General features: G+C 35.7%; 1 protein-coding gene across 1 annotated transcript in view; it reads left to right on the top strand.

The window, feature by feature from the left end:
• RSBN1 (round spermatid basic protein 1) overlaps positions 1-19,576 on the top strand; it is a 40,569-nt gene extending 20,993 nt beyond the window's left edge. The window contains exons 3-7 of the mRNA XM_037498162.2: positions 6,672-6,809; positions 7,119-7,261; positions 12,939-13,106; positions 14,316-14,424; positions 15,012-19,576. Coding sequence (XP_037354059.1) covers positions 6,672-6,809; positions 7,119-7,261; positions 12,939-13,106; positions 14,316-14,424; positions 15,012-15,485 — 1,032 coding nt within the window. The 3' untranslated portion in view covers positions 15,486-19,576. The remainder of the gene's footprint in view (positions 1-6,671; positions 6,810-7,118; positions 7,262-12,938; positions 13,107-14,315; positions 14,425-15,011) is intronic.
• The last annotated feature ends 369 nt before the right edge of the window (positions 19,577-19,945 follow it).

Raw genomic sequence — 19,945 nt, 5'->3', positions numbered from 1 at the left:
GGCCACCCTTTAACAGCCCCTATGATTTTCTTAGATCTCATTAGTATGAGTCTTTATCACCAGAGCATTTCTGATGAGAATTTAGTCCTTTTCAATATGGAAATGCATGTCCTAATAATGTTTGGGTAAACTTGTATTTTTTTCTTTGTTTCTTATATCAGTTTTCACTGTTTTTTTTTTTTGAAAGATTTATTTATACAAGAAATGGGGTACAGGTCAGAGGCACAGGAGGGTAAGAGAATTCACCAGAGAGAGTGGGGAGCAGAACAGGCAGACAGACCGAAGACACTGCTGAGGGGAGCAGTGGGCGAGGCAAGAGAGATCTGCCGTGCTATGTGGGTTTCTCCCTGGCCAGCCAGGAATAGAACCTGCACTGCAGAGGCTGCGGACAGCTTCACAGAGCAGCGCTCGACCTGCTGGGCCACCGGGGAGGCCCTTCACTGTTCTGTTCTTAGGAAACTTTTATAAGTTGTTATTAGGCCTCCTCATTGAACCTTTAATTTTTTTTTTTTTTTTTTTTTCTTTTTGGTGGGACCCTCGCTGGTGGCCAGGGAATGAACCGGCACTGCAGAGGCTGCGGGCAGCCTCGCAGCCCAGCGCTCAACCGCTGCGCCACCTTTTTTTTTAATAATAAAATTTATTTTTATATTCCCCATACAATCCTTCCTGATAAAGAGATTTAACTGTCTTCCTTTTCTCCTATTGGTTTATTTCACCTGTAATGTTTTGAATTTTAAGTAACATTGTTATTTTTTAAGTAACATTGTTTCATGGATATAATATTTATTTCTTTGATAATAATACACTTGGCTATATTCAGACTTTCTTCTGTGTCATTGAGTTCCTTTCTGTTTTAATCTTGTGAGTATATTAGGTATTTTCTTCAAATGGCTGGTGATTTGTTTATACTGAAATATTAGTCAGTACAAAATTAATTAGAAACCCTGTAGGTGGGACTTATCACTTGATGACTGGGCAGTGACTCTTACCCCATTATTGTGAGAAAAGCCCCAAATAACTTTTAGAAGTCTTTTCTTAGGGGCTCTAAATCTCTACAGCTACGAATTCACCTCATTTTTGCTCTAGTAGAAGAACAGTTTATATACCCGTCTGCTGAAGTCCTGGGAGCCAAACTGTGGAAGCTGGAAGGTGATATTGCTAAATATGTAGAGTTTTGTTTAATTCCTTATTTTCAATATAATGACTCTTCCATTTTTGTGCCTGTTATCTTATTCTATAGTCTCGTTAGTTTACTGTCTTCACAAAATAGATAGGGTAGGAAAGAATATGGGATAGGGAGGTAGAAGTTAAAGTGGAGAGGTCTAATTAATTCATCCTTATCCATCTTAATCCAATATTCTTTGTCCTTAGTTCCATGCTTTGTTCCCTGCCTTATGAGATTCTTAGCTTTACCTGATTCTGCGCACAAACTGGTCTTTGGGTTATGTTCTGTGTAGGTATGCAGTATCCAGAGTTCTCAGTCTGCTTATTCTCCTGTGTGCTTTTCACCTTCTAAACATATTTTGATAGCTTGTATTTGCCGTTTTCCCTTATGTTCCCTTTAAATGTATCCTTTCTACTTTCAATTGAGTCGGGTTTTAATAAGAAATGGAAATAAATGATGTTTAGTCTCCCACTTTTAACTAGAGGTCTCCTTTTCACTCTTAGCAGTTTCTTCCCATTAGCATTAAAACAGTACACAAAAGAAATCTTAAATGGAAAGATGTTCTTGGATTAAGGAGAATAAAAAATCAACATCAGAATGATGATTTTTCTCTAAATTATAAATTGAACACAGTCCAAATAAAAATATCAATAGTTGTTTTTGTTCTGGGATAGTCAAGTTGGTTTGAAGTTTAATAATGAGAGGTGATGGGTGGTAGGTAACAGACAAGAGCAGCCAGGAAATCTTTGAAAAGGAAAAGCAGTTACGGAAGGGTACCCTAACGGATGCCAGTACATTTTGAGGATTTAGCTATGCAGTAAGTTTGTGAACACTGTTCTAGTTTGTGAACACTGTTCAGTAAAACAGAAAAGTTAAGTCTGGCATTTGATCCAAATACATATAGGCTTTTGGATTATAAAATTGATAGAATCTCAAATAATTGGTAGCAGAGAGAAGATAGTGTTGGGACATCAGGATACCTAGAATTTATTTTGGTATCCATATCACTGGTTACCAAGATAAATTCCAAATGAGATGAGAGATTTAAATGTAAGAAGTGGGAGACACATACAAGATGGCAAAAACAAAACAAACCCCATGGAATCTCCTTCAGGACTTTGGCATAGGGAGGGTCTTTCTATGACAAAAATAAATAAGCCAAATCACTTATAAACAAAGTCAAATTGTGAAAAATTATATTTCATATCACTGACAGGAGTAAACTTTCTAAACTCTGAAGAGCTCTAGAAATAGATACTAAAAAATACTAACAATCCAATATAAATAAGCATTGTGAATGGATAGTTCCCAGAAAAATATAAAAGACCCTTTAACCTTTTTATCTGAAAAGATACTTCATTCCCAAGAAAATGAAATTAAAACTATTTAGATGTCAGTTTTTACGTATCAATTTAGTAGAAATCTAAACATTTGATTACACTGTTCATGAGATTATGGGGCAGCATATATTGATATTCTATTCAGAGTTGCTCAGTTTTTCCATCTAAAAGATTCTCCCTTGATTGTTTCCTCCTGTAACTACCAACCTTTTGTATTTTCACAACCAGACTTCTTGAAAGATTGTCTGCATTTTGCTGTTTCCATTTCCTCCTCTCTCCTCAAACCATGCCAGTGTGGTTTCTGCCCTCATAATTTCTCGGAAATATCCATTGCAAAGGTTAGCAGTGGGGCATTATTCATCTTCATCTTACTGGAAGTGCCAGCACCATTGTCACAGAGTTCTTGAAATATTTTCTTTCTTTGGCTTTCTGCATGTTGTGCTGTCTTGGTTTGTTAGCCTCTCTGAGCACTTCCATAGCTCCTTTACGTTCTTCTTGGGTTACCTTTTCTTCCCTTTTCGCTTTTTTAAATTGGAGCTTTCCAAAATACTTACTCTCTGAACTTGTATTTAGTCTAAAGTGTCAGTTATTGCCAATGACTGTCTGGAGGTCTTCTGATTGCAGATCCATTTGCCTTCTGGACACATTCACTTGTACATTTCAAAAGTATCTTGTACTGGTGCCTATTGCTGTTTTAACAAATTACCGTAAACACAGTAGCTTAAAAAAATACAAAGCCTCTGAGGGAGAATCTGGCTTTTTAACCCTTTCTAGCTGCGGGAGGCCCACTCCGTTTCCTGACCAACTGTGGCTTCATCCTCTACCTCCCTTTTATGAGGACATCTGTGATTACATTTAGGGCCTGCGTGGATGATCTGGGATAATCTCCCCATTTCAAGATTCTTAATTTAGTCACAGCTGCAAAATCCTTTTGCCATATAAGGTGACATTCCAGCGATTAGGATGTGGATATTTTGGGGAGTCTATTCAGCCTTCATTGTGTCTAAAACTGAAGATACCACCTCCTTTCCCTGACCTGTCCTCCTCCAGTATAAAGAGTGGTTTCTCCATCTGATGGCAAAGGTCAGGACCTGGAAGACGTCCCTGACACAGTTGTCTTTCCTGGCTAGTCTTTCTCCAAATGTTGACAATTTATCTCAATATTTTTCAAATCTTGTTTATTTTAAAGCATGAGCTCACTGTTACTTAGCTTAGTTTATTGTTTCTTACTTGCAGCGTTACAGAACCCTCCTAAGCTGTCGCTTTGCTTTCTTTGCCCCTTTGAGAAAATGAAACAAAAACAAAAAACACCAAGTCTCCCTTTTTCCTAAAAAAGCAAAGACAAAGCTGATACCGTTTCTTCTACTTTAGGTCCTTGTGTGATTTTCCAGAATCCTTAATGTGGTTTTCAAGGTTTGCCATCATCAAGCTGTAGCTCATTTTTCCAATCTCATCCTTATTTTTCTGTTGAGCATCCTTAGCTTTCTTTTAGACCCAGAAGTAGTGATGCTTAGAGAATTTTATTTCCTTTAAACTTCGTCACACAGATTTTAGCTTAGTTTCAAGAAGCACTTTACCCTCCCACCCCCACATCAGGATTCCACGTTGTCTTTCATAATGTCTTTTTGTTCATTCTGAAGACTTGTCACAGCTAATAGTTATTTGTTTAGTGTCTCACTCTCCTTTCTAGACTGTAAGCTTCAAGGGGCCAAGAATGGGTCTGATTGCTTTATCTATGTTGAGAACAGTGCCAACAATAATACACAGTAGGGCCTCCCCGGTGGCGCAGCGGTTGAGCGCTGGGTTGCGAAGCTGCCCGCGGCCTCTGCGGTGCCGGTTCAATCCCCGGCTGCTCCCCGGCCACCGGATGAGGATCCCACATGGCGCGCAGACCTCTCCTCCCCTCAGCAGTGTACTTCGGTCCTTCTGCCTGCTCTGTTCCCCACTCTGGCTCTGGTGAATTCTCTCACCCTCCCGCGCTTCTGACTGTACCCAGTGCTTGTATAAACAAAACAAACAAACAAATAAATAAAAACATGCCTCTATTAAAAAAAAATACACAGTAAACTTCTATTGAAAGAATAATATCTGCTTTCCTGTAACTCCTGTTCTTTATTTAAAACTATGTATGTCTGCTCTTCTGTGATAAACCTCCAAGTATTTGAGGACTTTAATATACCTTCTTTACTTTTTCATATTAAGTGCTTTTGAAATCTTTTAATTTCTGTACTCTTCCTTCAATTTGTGTGTTTTCAAGTCACTAATCATCTTAATGGTTCTCTAGGTTATTCCCTAGTTACAGACTTGTTTTTTAGCTTAGAGCAGGAGATAATATCGCATGTATCACCTGTGCAATGCGGAGTATTGCCCAATCACTCCGCGCAATAACAAAGAAATTTTACATACAATGGCCAGAGCAAAATAAAAGTTCCCTGAGTAAGCTCAGAGATCAGCATCTCTGTTCCATGCTATCATCCAGGAATTCTACTTTCCCTCTGTCTTCTAAGTCTTACCTTAAAAGATTAAAAACCCTTTGGTCTTGTCATGTGCATGGCTGAACCTGGCCCCAGAGGAGAGAAAGAGGAAGTGAAGTGGAGAGCTCGCTGCTTTCTTACAAAGGCCTGCCTAGGAAATTGCACATGCAACTTGTGCTAACGTCTCTTTGTCTAGAACTTAGTCACAGGCCACGCTTAGCTGCCAGGGAGCCTAGCTCATTGGCTGTATGCCCAGGAAGGTTGTTTTTTTTTTATTTTTTTTTAAACTAAAAGAAGAATAGAATAGATACTAGGGGATAATTAGTAGTTTGTTTGGCATTAGTTTCACACAGTTGGTATGTGTTGAATTTCTGGTATTAAATGCTGCCTGTCTTTTAACTTGTGCTGTTAATTATTTAAATGTATCTCAGACATTAGCATTTATTAAAATTTGTTTGTGCAAGTGACACTGTTAATAGCTTTATTATTACTACTTTTTTTTTTGCCAACACTTAATGACGGATTACTTCATTTCAGTAGTTCCCCCTTTTCAGGTTTACTTTCTTTTATTTTCTAAATAGGAAAAGATACTTTATATTTATTCATGTCACATATTAACTATCCATGATATTTGCATTTTTAGATGTCTTCAAGTTCAGTGCTTTTGAATTTAATGGTGTTCAAATTAGGTAAACTTGGCTATTGTGATATTAAAATATTAATTCAGTCTTGAAATATGTGCAAAATTTTAAATAATGTGACTTCATTTAGATAAATAATACATTAAGAGTTGCATAGCTCAAAGGCAGCAGGTTCAGTAAATTGAAACCTGCCACATGGAAGCATGCTTCAGGGTTGGTATTGAGTTATGGGAATCCTAAATTATGATAGCTCTTTAGGACAAATTCTCCCATAAAAATGTCACTATCCTGTGTAGTTTGATAGCCAGTTCTTGGTAAAGGAATTTCTGATGATTGGGAATAGTTGAGTTGGTGTTTGGGGGGAGACTAATATTATCTCTGAAATCATGTGGTCCTGTAACTGAAGGTAAAATCTGCTTTAGTAGTTTAGGGTACTTGGCTTCGAAAGGTTAAACTAATCCTTAGAAAAGCTCCTTACTTTACCTTTCTTATCTCTGTATGCCATGATTATTCTCTTTCTCAGTCTGCCTCCCCTGGCTTTCTCTAGCACGCTGATCATACAAATTGGAGATAACTTACACAAACATATGCTAGGAAATTCTGACCTTGGCGGTTGCTGCTTAAGGATCACCTAAGGTGATCTTGGGAGAAAGATTTATAAGGGATTAGGAAATCCCTGCTATTTGAGAACAAAATCTAAGATCTTTTTTTCTGTGTATACAAGTATGTGTGTGGGTGATGTTAATTGTCCATGGGAAAAAATAATGGGTTGATCTGAAAATGCTGCCAAAGAACTGTGTAAGAAATACTAAATGGTTGTTTTTGCTTTCTATTGAGGTAACGTGTTTGTGGCATGTATCCTGTCAATGACTTTGTCAGTGTGGTAGGGTTCCTTTTTGTAACTATAAACTTTATCCAAGGTACCGACCACTGAGTTCATAGTATGTAGAAGAAATAGCAACATTGGAAACAATATGCTATGCTAATGCTTGGACTATATTATATGTACTTCAGTCCTTTCTCCTCCCTCCCCTCTTTTATTTTTCCTCAGGTCAACAGGACATACTGCTGTGGCACCTACCGGGCAGGTCCTATGCGGCAAATAAGTCTTGTTGGAGCAGTAGATGAGGAAGTTGGTGATTATTTCCCAGAGTTCCTTGATATGTTAGAAGAATCACCATTTCTGAAAGTGAGTGTCAGATTATTAAAGTTCTGATCATTACTGAAATGGACACCTTCTATTAAAAGAGTATTAAACTAGTCTTGTCTATTAAAAGTAAATTTTATCCAGTGTTTTGAATAGAAATGTTTAGAAAATTACTGTAAGATATTTAACTTTAGCTATTCTTTTTTTCGTATAAGTTACTCTGTAATTGGCATTTATTTTTTTCATATGCATATACAAAATAAGCTTCTCAGAACATTCATTTGGTGGGGAGGGGGGTTAGTTTGTAAATAGTCCAAGAATTTTTTTTAATATGACTCATTCCTCTTCTAGATGACTTTGCCCTGGGGTACCCTTTCCAGCCTCCGACTCCAGTGTAGGTCCCAGAGTGATGATGGGCCTATCATGTGGGTAAGGCCAGGAGAGCAGATGATCCCTACAGCAGACATGCCAAAGTCACCCTTCAAAAGACGACGGTAAACGTTTATTTTTCTCAAATAAGCAAAGCACATTTTGTTTGGGTTTGTTGCCTATAAAAATGATTGAAACATGAACACAGTTTGAAAACGACTTGTCTAGATTGTTTGCAGATCTTTCTTCAGAAAACCTTGGAGTGGTCAGCGCCTTAGCTGAGCCTGCCTGTTCATTGCACAGTCAGCATTGTGAGGCATCCTCCTAAAAATACTTCAGTTTTTGGGTTTTTTTCCCCCTTAAAACCTGAGTCCTAACTGCCTACTAGATAAAAGTCCCAAACTCCTTTTGTGGTCTACTCTTTCATAATATAACTGCAACATTCTCTGCTTTTGTTTACTCCAGCTACACTGAATTCGATTTCCAAACCATTGTTCTTTACAAATTTGTGCTTTTGTACTATTATTTTTACTTGGCATCCTCTTCCCCACCTACTCCTCTACTTGGCAAACACTTAAATTTTCAAAATTTACCTTTGGATGTCACTTCCTTTGTGAAGCTTTTCTTTGTTCCTTTAGATAACTAATTGTTACCTCTTTTGTCCTCTGACATCATTCTCTTCATTAATGATCTGCTTACATGTTACTTTTTACAAAATTTGGAGCTCTTTGAGGACAGAGGCTGTGTAATATTCTTTTTTGTCTTCATGACACATGGCAGGTGATCATTGTTTGCTGTATTAAACCAGTAATGTACTGTCCTATAGTAACTCACTGCATTAACATAGTTTGTGTTTCAGAAACTTAAATGTAGAGTAACTCTAGTACTATGAAAATTGTCATTTAAGGAGACTGAAAATAATTTGTATTTGCTTATATTTGATTTGATTTATATTTGCTGACTATGGAAATAGAAACTCAAAATAATTACTCAGATAGGTACCAGCATATTACTCTAGATCATATCTTAAAGGAAAGTTGCCAGAGCTAAGTGTGGAATAACCTAACCTTTAGACACTTGACATAATGCATTAAAAAGTTCTGTAAAAACTATGTATGAATGCAACATGGTGGCATGATAAAACCTAGCAGTAATCCAGATGTCTGCATGGTGCTAGACCATAGCAATTTTTGTATATGACGGTATGGAATATTGAAATTCTAAATTCTAAAAGACTGTTTATAACTCTTGTTCTATACCCTTCCAAAAAGGAAATGACTACCGTTTGTGTCCTGATTATTATAATCAGTAATATAAATTTTAAAAAATCAGATAATTGAAAAGAATAAAAAGGCAAAAAAAGATCCATCATCCCACTCATTTAGGCATATTAACTTTTTAAATTTTAGTCCATACATGCTCGTAAATTTTCCATTATAGACAAAAGCACTCATTCCTTACTTTAAAACTTGTTTTTTCCCTCCTTAGATTATGTATTAAGATGCAACCGCATCATCATTTTTAAATGACTCTATAGTTTTTACTGTAAGGTGGTATCGAGATTTATTTAACCACAATTTACAAGTGTAAATTGTTTCCAAATATAAACTTTTTTAGCAAACATGACAGTGGTATGCTGGAGCCAGTTTGCATAGGCTCACAAGATCATAATTAACCAGCAATTCTACAACAAGTAAAGTCACAGTAACTTGGCCATGTGGGGAGTATTTGTACCACAGAAATCAGCAAATCAGCCATCTTTCCCTGAAGCCATTTGTTAAATGTGTGCAACAGTTTACTGATTTAGGGATGGATGGATGCTGGTTGGTGGCTGACGTGTTGATGGGTAGGTCGGTACAATCTTTGTGCAGTTGTATGTTTCTTAGAAATTCCTAGAGGCTCAAAAGTAGTCACACATTTCTTACTGACTTCTGGAAATGTGCTGATTTATGCTTCCACCCATCTGGTAAGACAGCACTGTTTCACACATAACTTCTACTAGCATTCTTTTTAACTTTGCTGATCTGATTGGAAAAAAAAGTCTCAGTTAATTTGTTTTTCATTGAGGAGTTTGTGTTTCTTATATTGGAGTTCCTGTTTAATTTCCTTACTTATATCTTTACTGGATTTTTTCATTTGAAAAAAAAAACAATCTATATTATGACTATTAACTTCCCCCTCCCCATGTTGCAAGTTTTTTTTTTCATCTTTTTCCTTTTAGCTTTAATATTTTATTTTTCTTTACACACAGAAATTACTTACATGTTGTCAGATCTGTGTTTTCCTCTGAGGTTAGCATGATAAAATATTAACCTGTTAGTTAATGTGATTTCAGTATTTATATATTGTATTTACCTTGTATTGATTTCAGTTTAGAGGGAGAAATTTCACATTTTTTCTAAGTTGTTAAGAACCTATACCGACATTATTTATTTAATAATTTGCTATTTTTCCACCAATCTGAAGTGCTGTCAAATTTTATTTCTGTTGGGATTAAATAGTCTTAAGTGAGGTATTCAGAAGCACTTTGAATTGGAGCTGAATAAAGCAGAACTTAAATACTAAAGTCATCTTTTTGTGTTGAGAATGTCCTATTGCTGAAAATGATCCAGTCAATCTGAGAAGCTAACTAGGTATCAAGGGCACTGTTAAGGAAGAATAATCTTTGAGTTTATGAACTTGAGAGTTAAAGAAATACATGCACAGGGTTTTAAAAATTATTACAGTGGGGTTTATAATAAACATGCTTGGCCAGTCCCCTCACCCACCCTTAAGGCAAGCAATTTGCTTGTTAACAGAAGCAAATCCCAATTCTGCTTTTAGTGCTTTTTTTGTTTTAAGACTTTGACAGGGTGTCAGTTTCCTGGAATGATAGATTTCTTTCCTTACCTGCTCTCCAAATAGTTGCATGAACCAAGTTTTATCTTACTCTTCCCCCCACCCCATTGTATTTGTGTTAGCTGTACTTATACATGAGGTAACTTCATATTCTGCTTTAAAATCTTAATTAGATCTTACATGCATTGCCAGTATGTGTATTCTAAAATTTGAAAGCCAACAAATGGCATTTATAATAATACAGATAGGTAAGATTACTACCTGTATTGTTATTACAGACCAAACTAGGAGTCTAAAAATTTGTATAATGTCCCAACGTTATGTTACTTACTCAAAAGAATAATGTACAAAAGGACCTTTCCTTTATTTTGTCTAGATATTGAAAATCTTGTTTAATATTTGGATTGTGCTGATTTTTTAAAAAAATGTCCTATTTTCCCTGTAGTTTTGATTGCTCCTTTTTGTTTTTGTGTGTGTGTTTTTTTAAGATTTATTTATTTATGTATACAACAACTGGGGTACAGGCCATAGGTGTGGGGGTGAGAGGATTCGATCACCAGAGACAGGGTGGGAAACAGAACAGGCAGACTGAAATACACTGCTGAGGGCAGCAGCAGGCGAGATAGGAGAGGTTGCTGCGTCATGTGGGTTGCTCCCTGGCGGGCCGGGGATCAAACTCGTGCTGCAGTGACTGCGGACAGCTTCATAGGTTGCGTCTTAACCCCTTGCACCACCAGGGAGGCCCCTGGTTTTTTTTTTTAAGATTTATTTATTTATGCATACAAGAGCTGGGGTACAGGCCAGAGATGAGGGTGAGAAGATTCACTAGAGACAGAGTGGGGAGCAGAACAGGCAGACTGACTGAAATACACTGCTGAGGGGAGCAGTGGGCGAGACAGGAGAGGTCTGCTTCACCATGTGCGTTTCTCTCTGGCCGGCCAGGGATCGAACTTGTGCATCAGATGCTGCGGATTGCTTCATAGTACGGTGCTTAACCCCTTGTGCCACCAGGGAGGCCCCTGATTGCCCTTTTTGAAGGGGAACATAAGCTTTTATTGACCATATTCCTAGTACTTTCTATTTTCTTTTTTGTTTAAGATACTTGTGGAACCTAATTGACTTTCTCCTCTATGATTATGACTTTGGCTATGGCTTTTTTATATAACCTTTTGTGTGTATGAGCACTTGTGGTTGCCTTGCATTCTACATTTTTAGAATTTTAGTCATACTGTCTGCTCTAACACATCACTTTTAATCTAGAAATATTTTGGCACTCTGTGCTCTCTTCAGTGTGAAAGGCTTATCGGCGTTATTAACCTGGGACTTCCCATTTTAATGCTTTTCTGAATAATCACACGTGCCTTCTTTCTAGGTTTATTTCCTTTTGTTGTTTGAGCACATTTCTCAAATAATATTCTGAGAAAAGGAAGGTAACCCGAGTCATTATCTATCTGGAAATTTCTTTTTTGGTCATTAAATATGATTAATGTTTAGCTGGATTCCCCTTAGAATTTTCAGTATTACCACAGTGTCTCCTAGTATCTAATATTGTTTATGAGAAGATATAAAGCCTGGTCTTTGTAGGTACCCTATTTAAAAAAAAAAAATTTTTTTATTCACGTATAACATTGGTTTATAACATTATGTTGGTTTAGGTGTATATCACCATAAATCTACATATATAAATCTATATACACCATAAATCTATATATATACCATGTTGCTTTTACCATTAGAAGTCTCATTCCATCCTTCACCATATAGTTGACCCTCTTTTACCTGATTTCTCCTCTCCCCTTTTCTTCTGGTAACCCAGTAGGAAATTTGGTCTAATTTGGTCTTACAGTCTAAAAGTTTATTTTTGTTTTATTTAGTTTGTTTTGCTGTTTTATATATCACATTAGTGAAATCGTATGGTGTTTGTCTTTTTCCATCTGACTTATTTCACTAAGCATAATACTCTAGGTCCATTCATGTTGTTTCAAATTGCAGGATTTCATCTTTTATTTTTATGGCTAGTAGTCTCCCACTGTACTCCACATCATTATCCAGTCATCTGTCCATGGGCACTTACTTTGTTTCCAGCGTTTAGCTGTTGTAAATAATGCTCCAATGAACATAGGGAGGGAGGTGCATATATGTCTGAACTAGTATTTTCACTAATTCATTGCAGTGTATTCTTTGGGTAAATACCCAGAAATGGGATAACTAGATCATACGGAATTTATTTTTATTTTCATTTTTTGAGGACCTGCTATGCTGATTTCCATAGAACCATACCAGTTTATATCCCCACCAAGAACACAAAGGTCCTTTGCCCATGACCTCTCACATGTTTCTTACCTTTTGAATAATGGCTGTTCTCCTGGGTGTGAGGTAATACTTCATTGTTAAGTCACAAAAACATTAATTTGTGTAAATGGAGTTAAATAGTGGGCTAATTTCCTTCTTTTGCATGTGTTCTGTTTTCCCAGCACCACTTACTGGGGAGACTTTCCCTGCTCTGTGGTGGTTTTGTTGTCCATATATGTCTTTTCCCCCTTCTTTCTTAGATTGAAGCTCTTTGCTTTCATTTTATTGTGGAGGGAGAGGCTCAGTTTACCATCTTGAATTTTAAGTCTGGTAGGATATTTTTAAAGTTAAAAGTGAGGATGACTAAGTACCACATACAGCCATATACTTTGAATTGTATTTTCTGTTGATACAACTAAATTTTATTTATTCAATCACTACTTTTGAGACAAATCAGAGATGTAGCTTCTATATTACGATGACATACCAAGAGAGGAGTGTAACCACATTACGCATTACAATATAGTGTGTTAAATGGTAGTGATCAAAAATCATTGCCTCCTTCTCAGACTTCATCTTATTTAAAATCTTGCATTTCAGCAGACATTTTTGTCTTATTGCTGTTAATACTTTCCCTTCCCCCCCTTTACTTCACAACCAAATCAACTCTAGATCAATGAATGAAATAAAAAATCTCCAGTACCTACCTCGGACCAGTGAACCCCGTGAAGTCCTCTTTGAAGATAGGACCAGAGCTCATGCTGATCATGTGGGTCAGGGGTTTGACTGGCAGAGTACGGCTGCTGTTGGGGTTTTGAAAGCTGTACAGTTTGGTGAATGGTAAGTGAATGGAACTCAACTGCAAGGTTGATTAACATTGTCTGAGATATGTCCTCTTGATTGAAAAGGTTGGGGACCAGTTTTGTTTTTTTTTAAATTATGGTAAAATACACATAACATAAAATTTAAAAATTAAATCCTAACCATATTTAAGTATGTAGTTCAGAAGTGCTAATAAGTATATTCATATTGTTGAGAAACTGATATCCAGACTTTTTTCATCCTACAAAATTATTAACTGTATACCCATTAAACAATAACTGCTTTTCCTTCTCTAATTCCTGGTAATCATCATTCTACTTTGTTTCTATAAATGTGAATACTTTAAATACTTTAAATACCTCATATAAGTGGAATCAAGTAATTGTCTTTTTGTGCCAAGTTTTTCTCATTTAGCATAATGTCCTCAAGTTTTACCTATTACGCATCGTGTCATAATTTCCTTCCTTTTAAAGACTGAATAGTATTCCATTACACACACACACACAGAGACACATTTTGTTTATTCATTTATTTATCAGCTTCCCCCTTTTGGCTGCTAGGAAATTGGGTGTAGCTCTTTGTACCCCTGTTTTCAGTCTTTTGGGTATTATCCAGAAGTGGACTTGCTGGAATTGAGGAATTGTTATATTGTTTTTCATAGTCTCTGCTTCCTTTTACTTTCAGTTGGTGTCCAGTTTTAACAAAGCTAGAAAAGTAAAAACTATATTTTACTTTTCCATAATTATGACTTCAGGGCCTTCAGTATTACTGTAGCTTAAACTGAACTTTTTTAGGATGTAGTTCAATCACTATTACAAATATTTCAAGTTAAAGATCATTCAGGCTTTTTTCTCCCTTTTTACTTTGAAACTTGGGAGGTGTGGGATTTGTGAGTGAGATGTGTTCTATTTTATCCTGATGTTATCACAGGATGGCATGGAGCTCGTGGGGCAAAGTGGTGAAAGATTTGCAAATGCGTTTAGTTTATAATAAAATTACTTGTTTTTAGTCATTGTTTCAGTTTTATACCAATCTAATTTTTGTTTTTGTGACTTTTTTTATTTTTTTAAAAGTTAAAGAAGCAAATGTATATTTTGTCTTTAGGACTTATGCATCAATTTGTATGCTAATTGTAGCATTTTCAGGAATTTTCTAGAAAGACTGAAATTTGCCATCATTTTCCTTTGTGAGATGTTTATTTCTAAAACTTAATTTTGTTACTCTTAGGAGTGACCAACCTCGCATAACCAAAGATGTGATTTGTTTTCATGCTGAGGATTTTACTGATGTTGTACAGAGACTTCAGTTAGACCTTCATGAACCTCCAGTTTCTCAGGTAATAAATCTTGCTTTCTTACATAGCTTGAGTAAAATATTGGGAAAAAGTATCTTGCTCATTTTTCTTTCATTTTATCTTAGATAACATGTAGTAGTGAATTTAATTTTATTACTATGATAGGCTATGTGTGGAGATGTTGAAAATCATTAAAACAGATCCATTCAGTCTTTGGGATGCCGAGTTGACTAGGTTGCTCGGAAGGCCCCAGGCTGCTCAGTTCTGACCATGAGCAGTCTCGGCTGTTAACTCTGTTGCACACTGTGCCCTCACCTCCAAAACATGGAAAGGCACTGAAGGAATGTGGGACACTAAAGGCCCTTGTGTGTGGCAATGAATATTGCTATTTCAGTGCACTTTGAAAACCTATGCCATCCTGACTTTAACTGATGCTTGACACTAGAGAGGTAATAAAATATGAGGAAAACGTTTCTCAGGCATTACAGAAAATTTTAGAAAGTTCATATCATTTAGTATCGCCTAGCTTTAATTTGACTCTACTGCTTTCCTGTGTTAATTATGAAGTTTCACTTGACTAAATTACTCTATGTTTTAAAGTCTCATGAAACTCTTTTTCTTCTCTTCAGTGTGTTCAGTGGGTGGACGAAGCTAAACTAAACCAAATGAGGCGGGAAGGCATTCGTTACGCTAGAATTCAGCTGTGCGACAATGATATCTACTTCATCCCTAGAAATGTCATTCATCAGTTCAAAACAGTGTCCGCAGTGTGCAGTTTGGCCTGGCATATAAGGCTTAAACAATACCACCCTGTTGTGGAAGCTACTCAAAACTCAGAGAGTAGTTCTAACAAGGACTGTGATTTAACTGGAAAGCGAGAGTTAGAAGTTGACTCCCAGTGTGTGAGGATAAAAACTGAATCTGAAGAAACATGCACAGAGATGCAGCTTTTGACAACTGCTTCATCGTCCTTCCCAACTTCATCAGAACTTAATCTGCAGCAAGATCCGATGACTCCGCCTATTCCGGTTTTAAAGGTGGAAAGTAGACTGGACTCTGACCAGCAGCACAGTCTGCAGGAACATTCAAGCACTCCTGTGTGATATGTACATATTCAAACACATTTTTTAACTTTTTTAAATTTTGATGTGAAGTTATAGTTTTATAACTGGCTTAAGTTAAGTTTTATTGGAGAAATCTTGCCTATAATTCTATAAAGAGAAATGACATTCCACAAATGTCAAGCATATCTTTTTTACACAGATTATGCAAAGTTAAGAGTTGTATCTTATCCCGTTAGTACAGTATGTAATAGTGGGTCTGCTGCTACTTTCTGTTTTAAGGTGTGAGGTAACAATTCAATCTCTTCTTCAAATCAAAATGAGAATTCTCTGGAATAACAGATTCTTATTTGGTAATTATTCTCTTCCCTGAATTTTATCTTGCCCTGACTCTTGCCATGTTTGCTGTTTTTATACCTGGTAGATCAGATTTATGGTTTAATACTCATGTCTTTATGGCATAGATTCAATTTCTACAGTAAAAATGGCATAGGTTGCAGGAAAGAGTTCTTGCATCTTGTACATGGGCAAGGTAAGTTATTTAGTTCCAAACATAAAGAACAAGTAGTTTCTAAGGAAAATTCAGTGGCTCTTGGTTTCTTAACAGAAGAGAAAGCATAGCACTTTCTGATCCAAACTGTCTTTTTTGTATCTGTTATTTAAAATCCAGTGGATATTTCAATTAAAAATATCTAAAGATTAATAGTCCTTGTTCATTCATTACCCATGGTTCATTAATCTTTTAGATCTAACCTGGTAACTGTGGAAGATATTTTGGGTAAAAGAGATAGTGTTGACATGATACTCTCTTCTGCTTCCTAGCATCCTCACATTTTGTGTGGATGCTTCTACTTCCTAAACCGATTATGAGTATCACACTTAGGGAATCATACAAATCTTTCTGATGAGGCTGCCCTATTTTGTGCATGAAACTTAGGAAAAACTATTTTAGTCATCTGGCATCGATCTCTTCATGAAAACAATTCGATTGAGACACTTCAGTTTAATAGTTTTAACTGGTGAATACATGGGTTTATCTGCTGTTACTCTGTTGCTACTCTCTAATAAAAAATGTGGCACTCACGTTAGAGTTTCAGGTAGCCTCAGGCTTAGTGCCCGAGTATTAATTTTTTTTTAAACAGACACAGTTCATATAGCTAGTGTAGTCTTAACTTTCTATTATTTTAGAATGTTAATGTGATACACTTTCACTTTCTCTTAGTTAATAATAAAGCTTTTGTTTATTAAAAGAAGAGTATTCCCCACACCTAAGACCAGATTCTTGTATCTACCTGGTTATAGTGCAATTTGGAGATTTTTTTTTCCTGGAGGGTGAAATTTGGAATATTTACATTAACATAGGCAAAAAAAAAAAAAAAAGATGCTGCTTTATTATGTGTGTCACCATGAAAAACTTAGCTGCATCTTTCAAAATATCAAATATGAATTTTCTCTAAAATATTCTGAAATAGGTTAAATCTTATATAAATATTACTTTGTGCAATATTGTTGTGTAGTTAAATGCATATTAGCAAAGTATAGAGGTCACTGTGTAAACCGATAGAGAAGTAACCATCAGCAAATACTGCAGTGATTAGTTAGAATCTGTATTATTCCTTATATATATGTATATGTATGTATTCTCTGTTACAAAGGATGAAGACAAATAGAGAAACATTTCAATGTAAACCATTTATGAATTGGAAGTGATGTTGGCTTTAGTTATCTTTGTAAATAAGGTAATTAGAATGGTATGAAAGTAATGTGATTATAGCAGGGGTGTTTTTAAATCTTGGGTATAAATTCTAGTTTATCAAGACTAATTTTTAAGGGAGCTACCTGCCTTTGAGGGTGATTTTTTGTTATTTTGGGAGGGAGGGGGTTAATCACAAAGTATATGGGTTTGGGTTATTTCTTGTGTTTTTTTTTTTCTGTCCGGAAGAATTTCATAGAGCTTTACTAGGCTATACAAAGTAAAATTCTTCTCAGGCAACATTTGCTTTTTAAAATAATCATGAACAGGATTGTTAAAGCAAAAACTTTTTTTTTTTTTTTTATTTTCTTGTCTTGTCTTCCAAGATCCGATTTCCCCATCTCCCACTTGCCATCCAGCAGATGCCATCTGTCATCTAAGCTGGTCATTGCTAACCAACAAGGAGACTGTCTCCTGACAGCCAGCACTGTGTATAATCACTCAGGAACCAGCGGATCTGCAAAGACCTACAATCAAAAACAAATTCCCCATTTCCTTTTATAAAACGTACTACCCCCTCACCTCCAATATAAACACATTAAAAGAGTATAAAATGTTTAAAATCATGTACTAATAAATTCATTGTATATTAGAATTGCAATAGAATGGAGAGAGAAACATTTAGCTAGTGATGTATCTGGAAACTCTGAATGTCCTATGTGAGTATTAGATTTTAATAGCATGCTTTAAAGACTGAAGACTATAAAAGCAAAAGTTTTGAGTTTCTTACTGCTTTCAAAGCTGTATCCTAGTTTAGTGATACAATTGATTGCAACTTTTCTAAATCATTAAATTATTTGGTTTGGTAGAGTGAGGCATGGAGCAATCGGGTGTCTTTTGATTTGTAAAGTAGTGATGGCAGTGAAGTTGTAACTGAAATTTAAGCTGATCTTCCTTTTTGGTATATTATCCATTGTGCCAACTCTGAGATTACTTGCAGAATGTGGCTATAAGTTTTTGTAAGTTATAAGTTTTATAAGCAGAGGGACATTTTAAAAATGTGCTTATGGAGAGGACCCAATAAATGAGTATTTCTAACTTAGTAACTAGAATGATTTTATGTCTTCATTAACAAGGATATAGATGTCTTCCCCCAACCCCAGAAGTCATTCTGTAATTACCAAAATATGCTAGGAGTAGGATTATGATTCAAAGAGGTATCCCAATTCATAAAGCAATAATAAAAGCTGCATATTAGTTTTCTCCAAAGTTTAAACTCATTAAAATGAGTTTCTACACTTAATTCTACTTTTAATTTGCTTATTTGGTATTGAGAATTTGTTTTATTACTATGTTATTACAAGACTTTTGAAAGGTAAACTTTCTCCTTAGAGGCAGTTGGAAAATCAGTTGACTAAATATTACAAACTATTTTAGGGAGAAAATGCGCTTGTTAAATACTAAACCGTAGGCAAAGATAGCAGTTTTAACAGGCATAAAGTTAAAACTTAATGACTGGAGAAACTTTTGCTTATTTTTCCCTTCATAAATACTGTTCAGAATGAAAGCTAGCTTGGGAACAAAATTCCAAAATTCAAGAAAATCTTCAGTGAATATATTCATCATTAATTATCCCATTCATTATATTTTCATCTGTATTTGCCATTAAAATTTGCATCTGTACCTTTTAGGATAATTGAGTATGTGTCTTTCTAATCTTTTATCATTGCTACAGGTTTTAGAAGAACCTTTCACTGGTACATGCCAGAGGTTTGTATGTCTAAATTTTCTGTTTTAAACAGGTTGTAGCTGTATTTATTGGTTATGCAGTAAGAGGAAATGTACAAGACAAATGTTTTTCTTTAGCACATAAGGGACCTATCCTCATCCTGAAAGTTTGTTGCTTTAAAAGCAAGTATCTCTCCATAAATATTATGGCCTTCCATTTTCTTCATACATTTTTTAGGATCCACTTGTGCATGTAGTTGAGACCACTGTCTCTTTAATATAGCACTTTTCAATTTCTCTAAAGAAATACTTATGTACTACTTCTATCACATGTTGTAAATTTTCATGTAATAGTGTTTTCTGTGACTAAACTCCATTTTGATTGGCAGCTAAGATTTTTTTTTTTTCCTGTGGCTTTAATTTATCTAAGAGGTCTTTGCATATAGATGAAATGTATAATTTGCCTGGCGGACTATTTGCGTTATGTGGCCTTAGTTTATTGACATTGAGTGTTTTAAAAAGGTTTTAAATGAATAGTCTTAAATCTAAATTTGTGTGAATAATAATCCTTTTAACAGTGCTTTTTTGTAGCTGTCTAAGTGTGTTAAATTGTTAAGCTATTTCTTTGTAAAATAGGACAATGGAATGCATAGAGGTTTTTTTTTTTCCTGTAAAGTATTTTTTTAATAAACAAAGTCTGATTTGTCCTTTATTGATGTTTGGTGACAAAATGAAATGCACATGTGAATTCTAGCTACATGAAATCTGTTTTAAAAATATTAACCCCTTTCTGTGTCTCTATTTTCTAATATTTTAGAAACTTGTGGCTTTTCATTCCTAAAGAAAAGGTTATAGGTATCTGGGGAAAACTTCATACTGAGTTACGGTGGTTTGGGGAAGAAAAGTGATGCTCGGCATTAGTGCTAGTTATGCCGCCTGCTGCTTAAGTTTTAGGATCATCCTGCTTAGGAGAGGATGATCTTAAATTTTTATTCTGGTGGTACAGGCATTTTTGAAAGTGTGCGTATGGTGTTAGGTAAGAGGGTAGAATAAAGGCTTGCAGATACTGACGTATGGAGTG

Source organism: Talpa occidentalis, unplaced genomic scaffold, assembly GCF_014898055.3.
Source record: "Talpa occidentalis isolate TD23 unplaced genomic scaffold, MPIMG_talOcc4v2.1 talOcc4.9, whole genome shotgun sequence".
Classification (NCBI taxonomy): domain Eukaryota; kingdom Metazoa; phylum Chordata; class Mammalia; order Eulipotyphla; family Talpidae; genus Talpa; species Talpa occidentalis.
The sequence above is the reverse complement of the archived record's forward strand: the minus strand, read 5'-3'. Positions and strand labels throughout refer to the sequence as shown.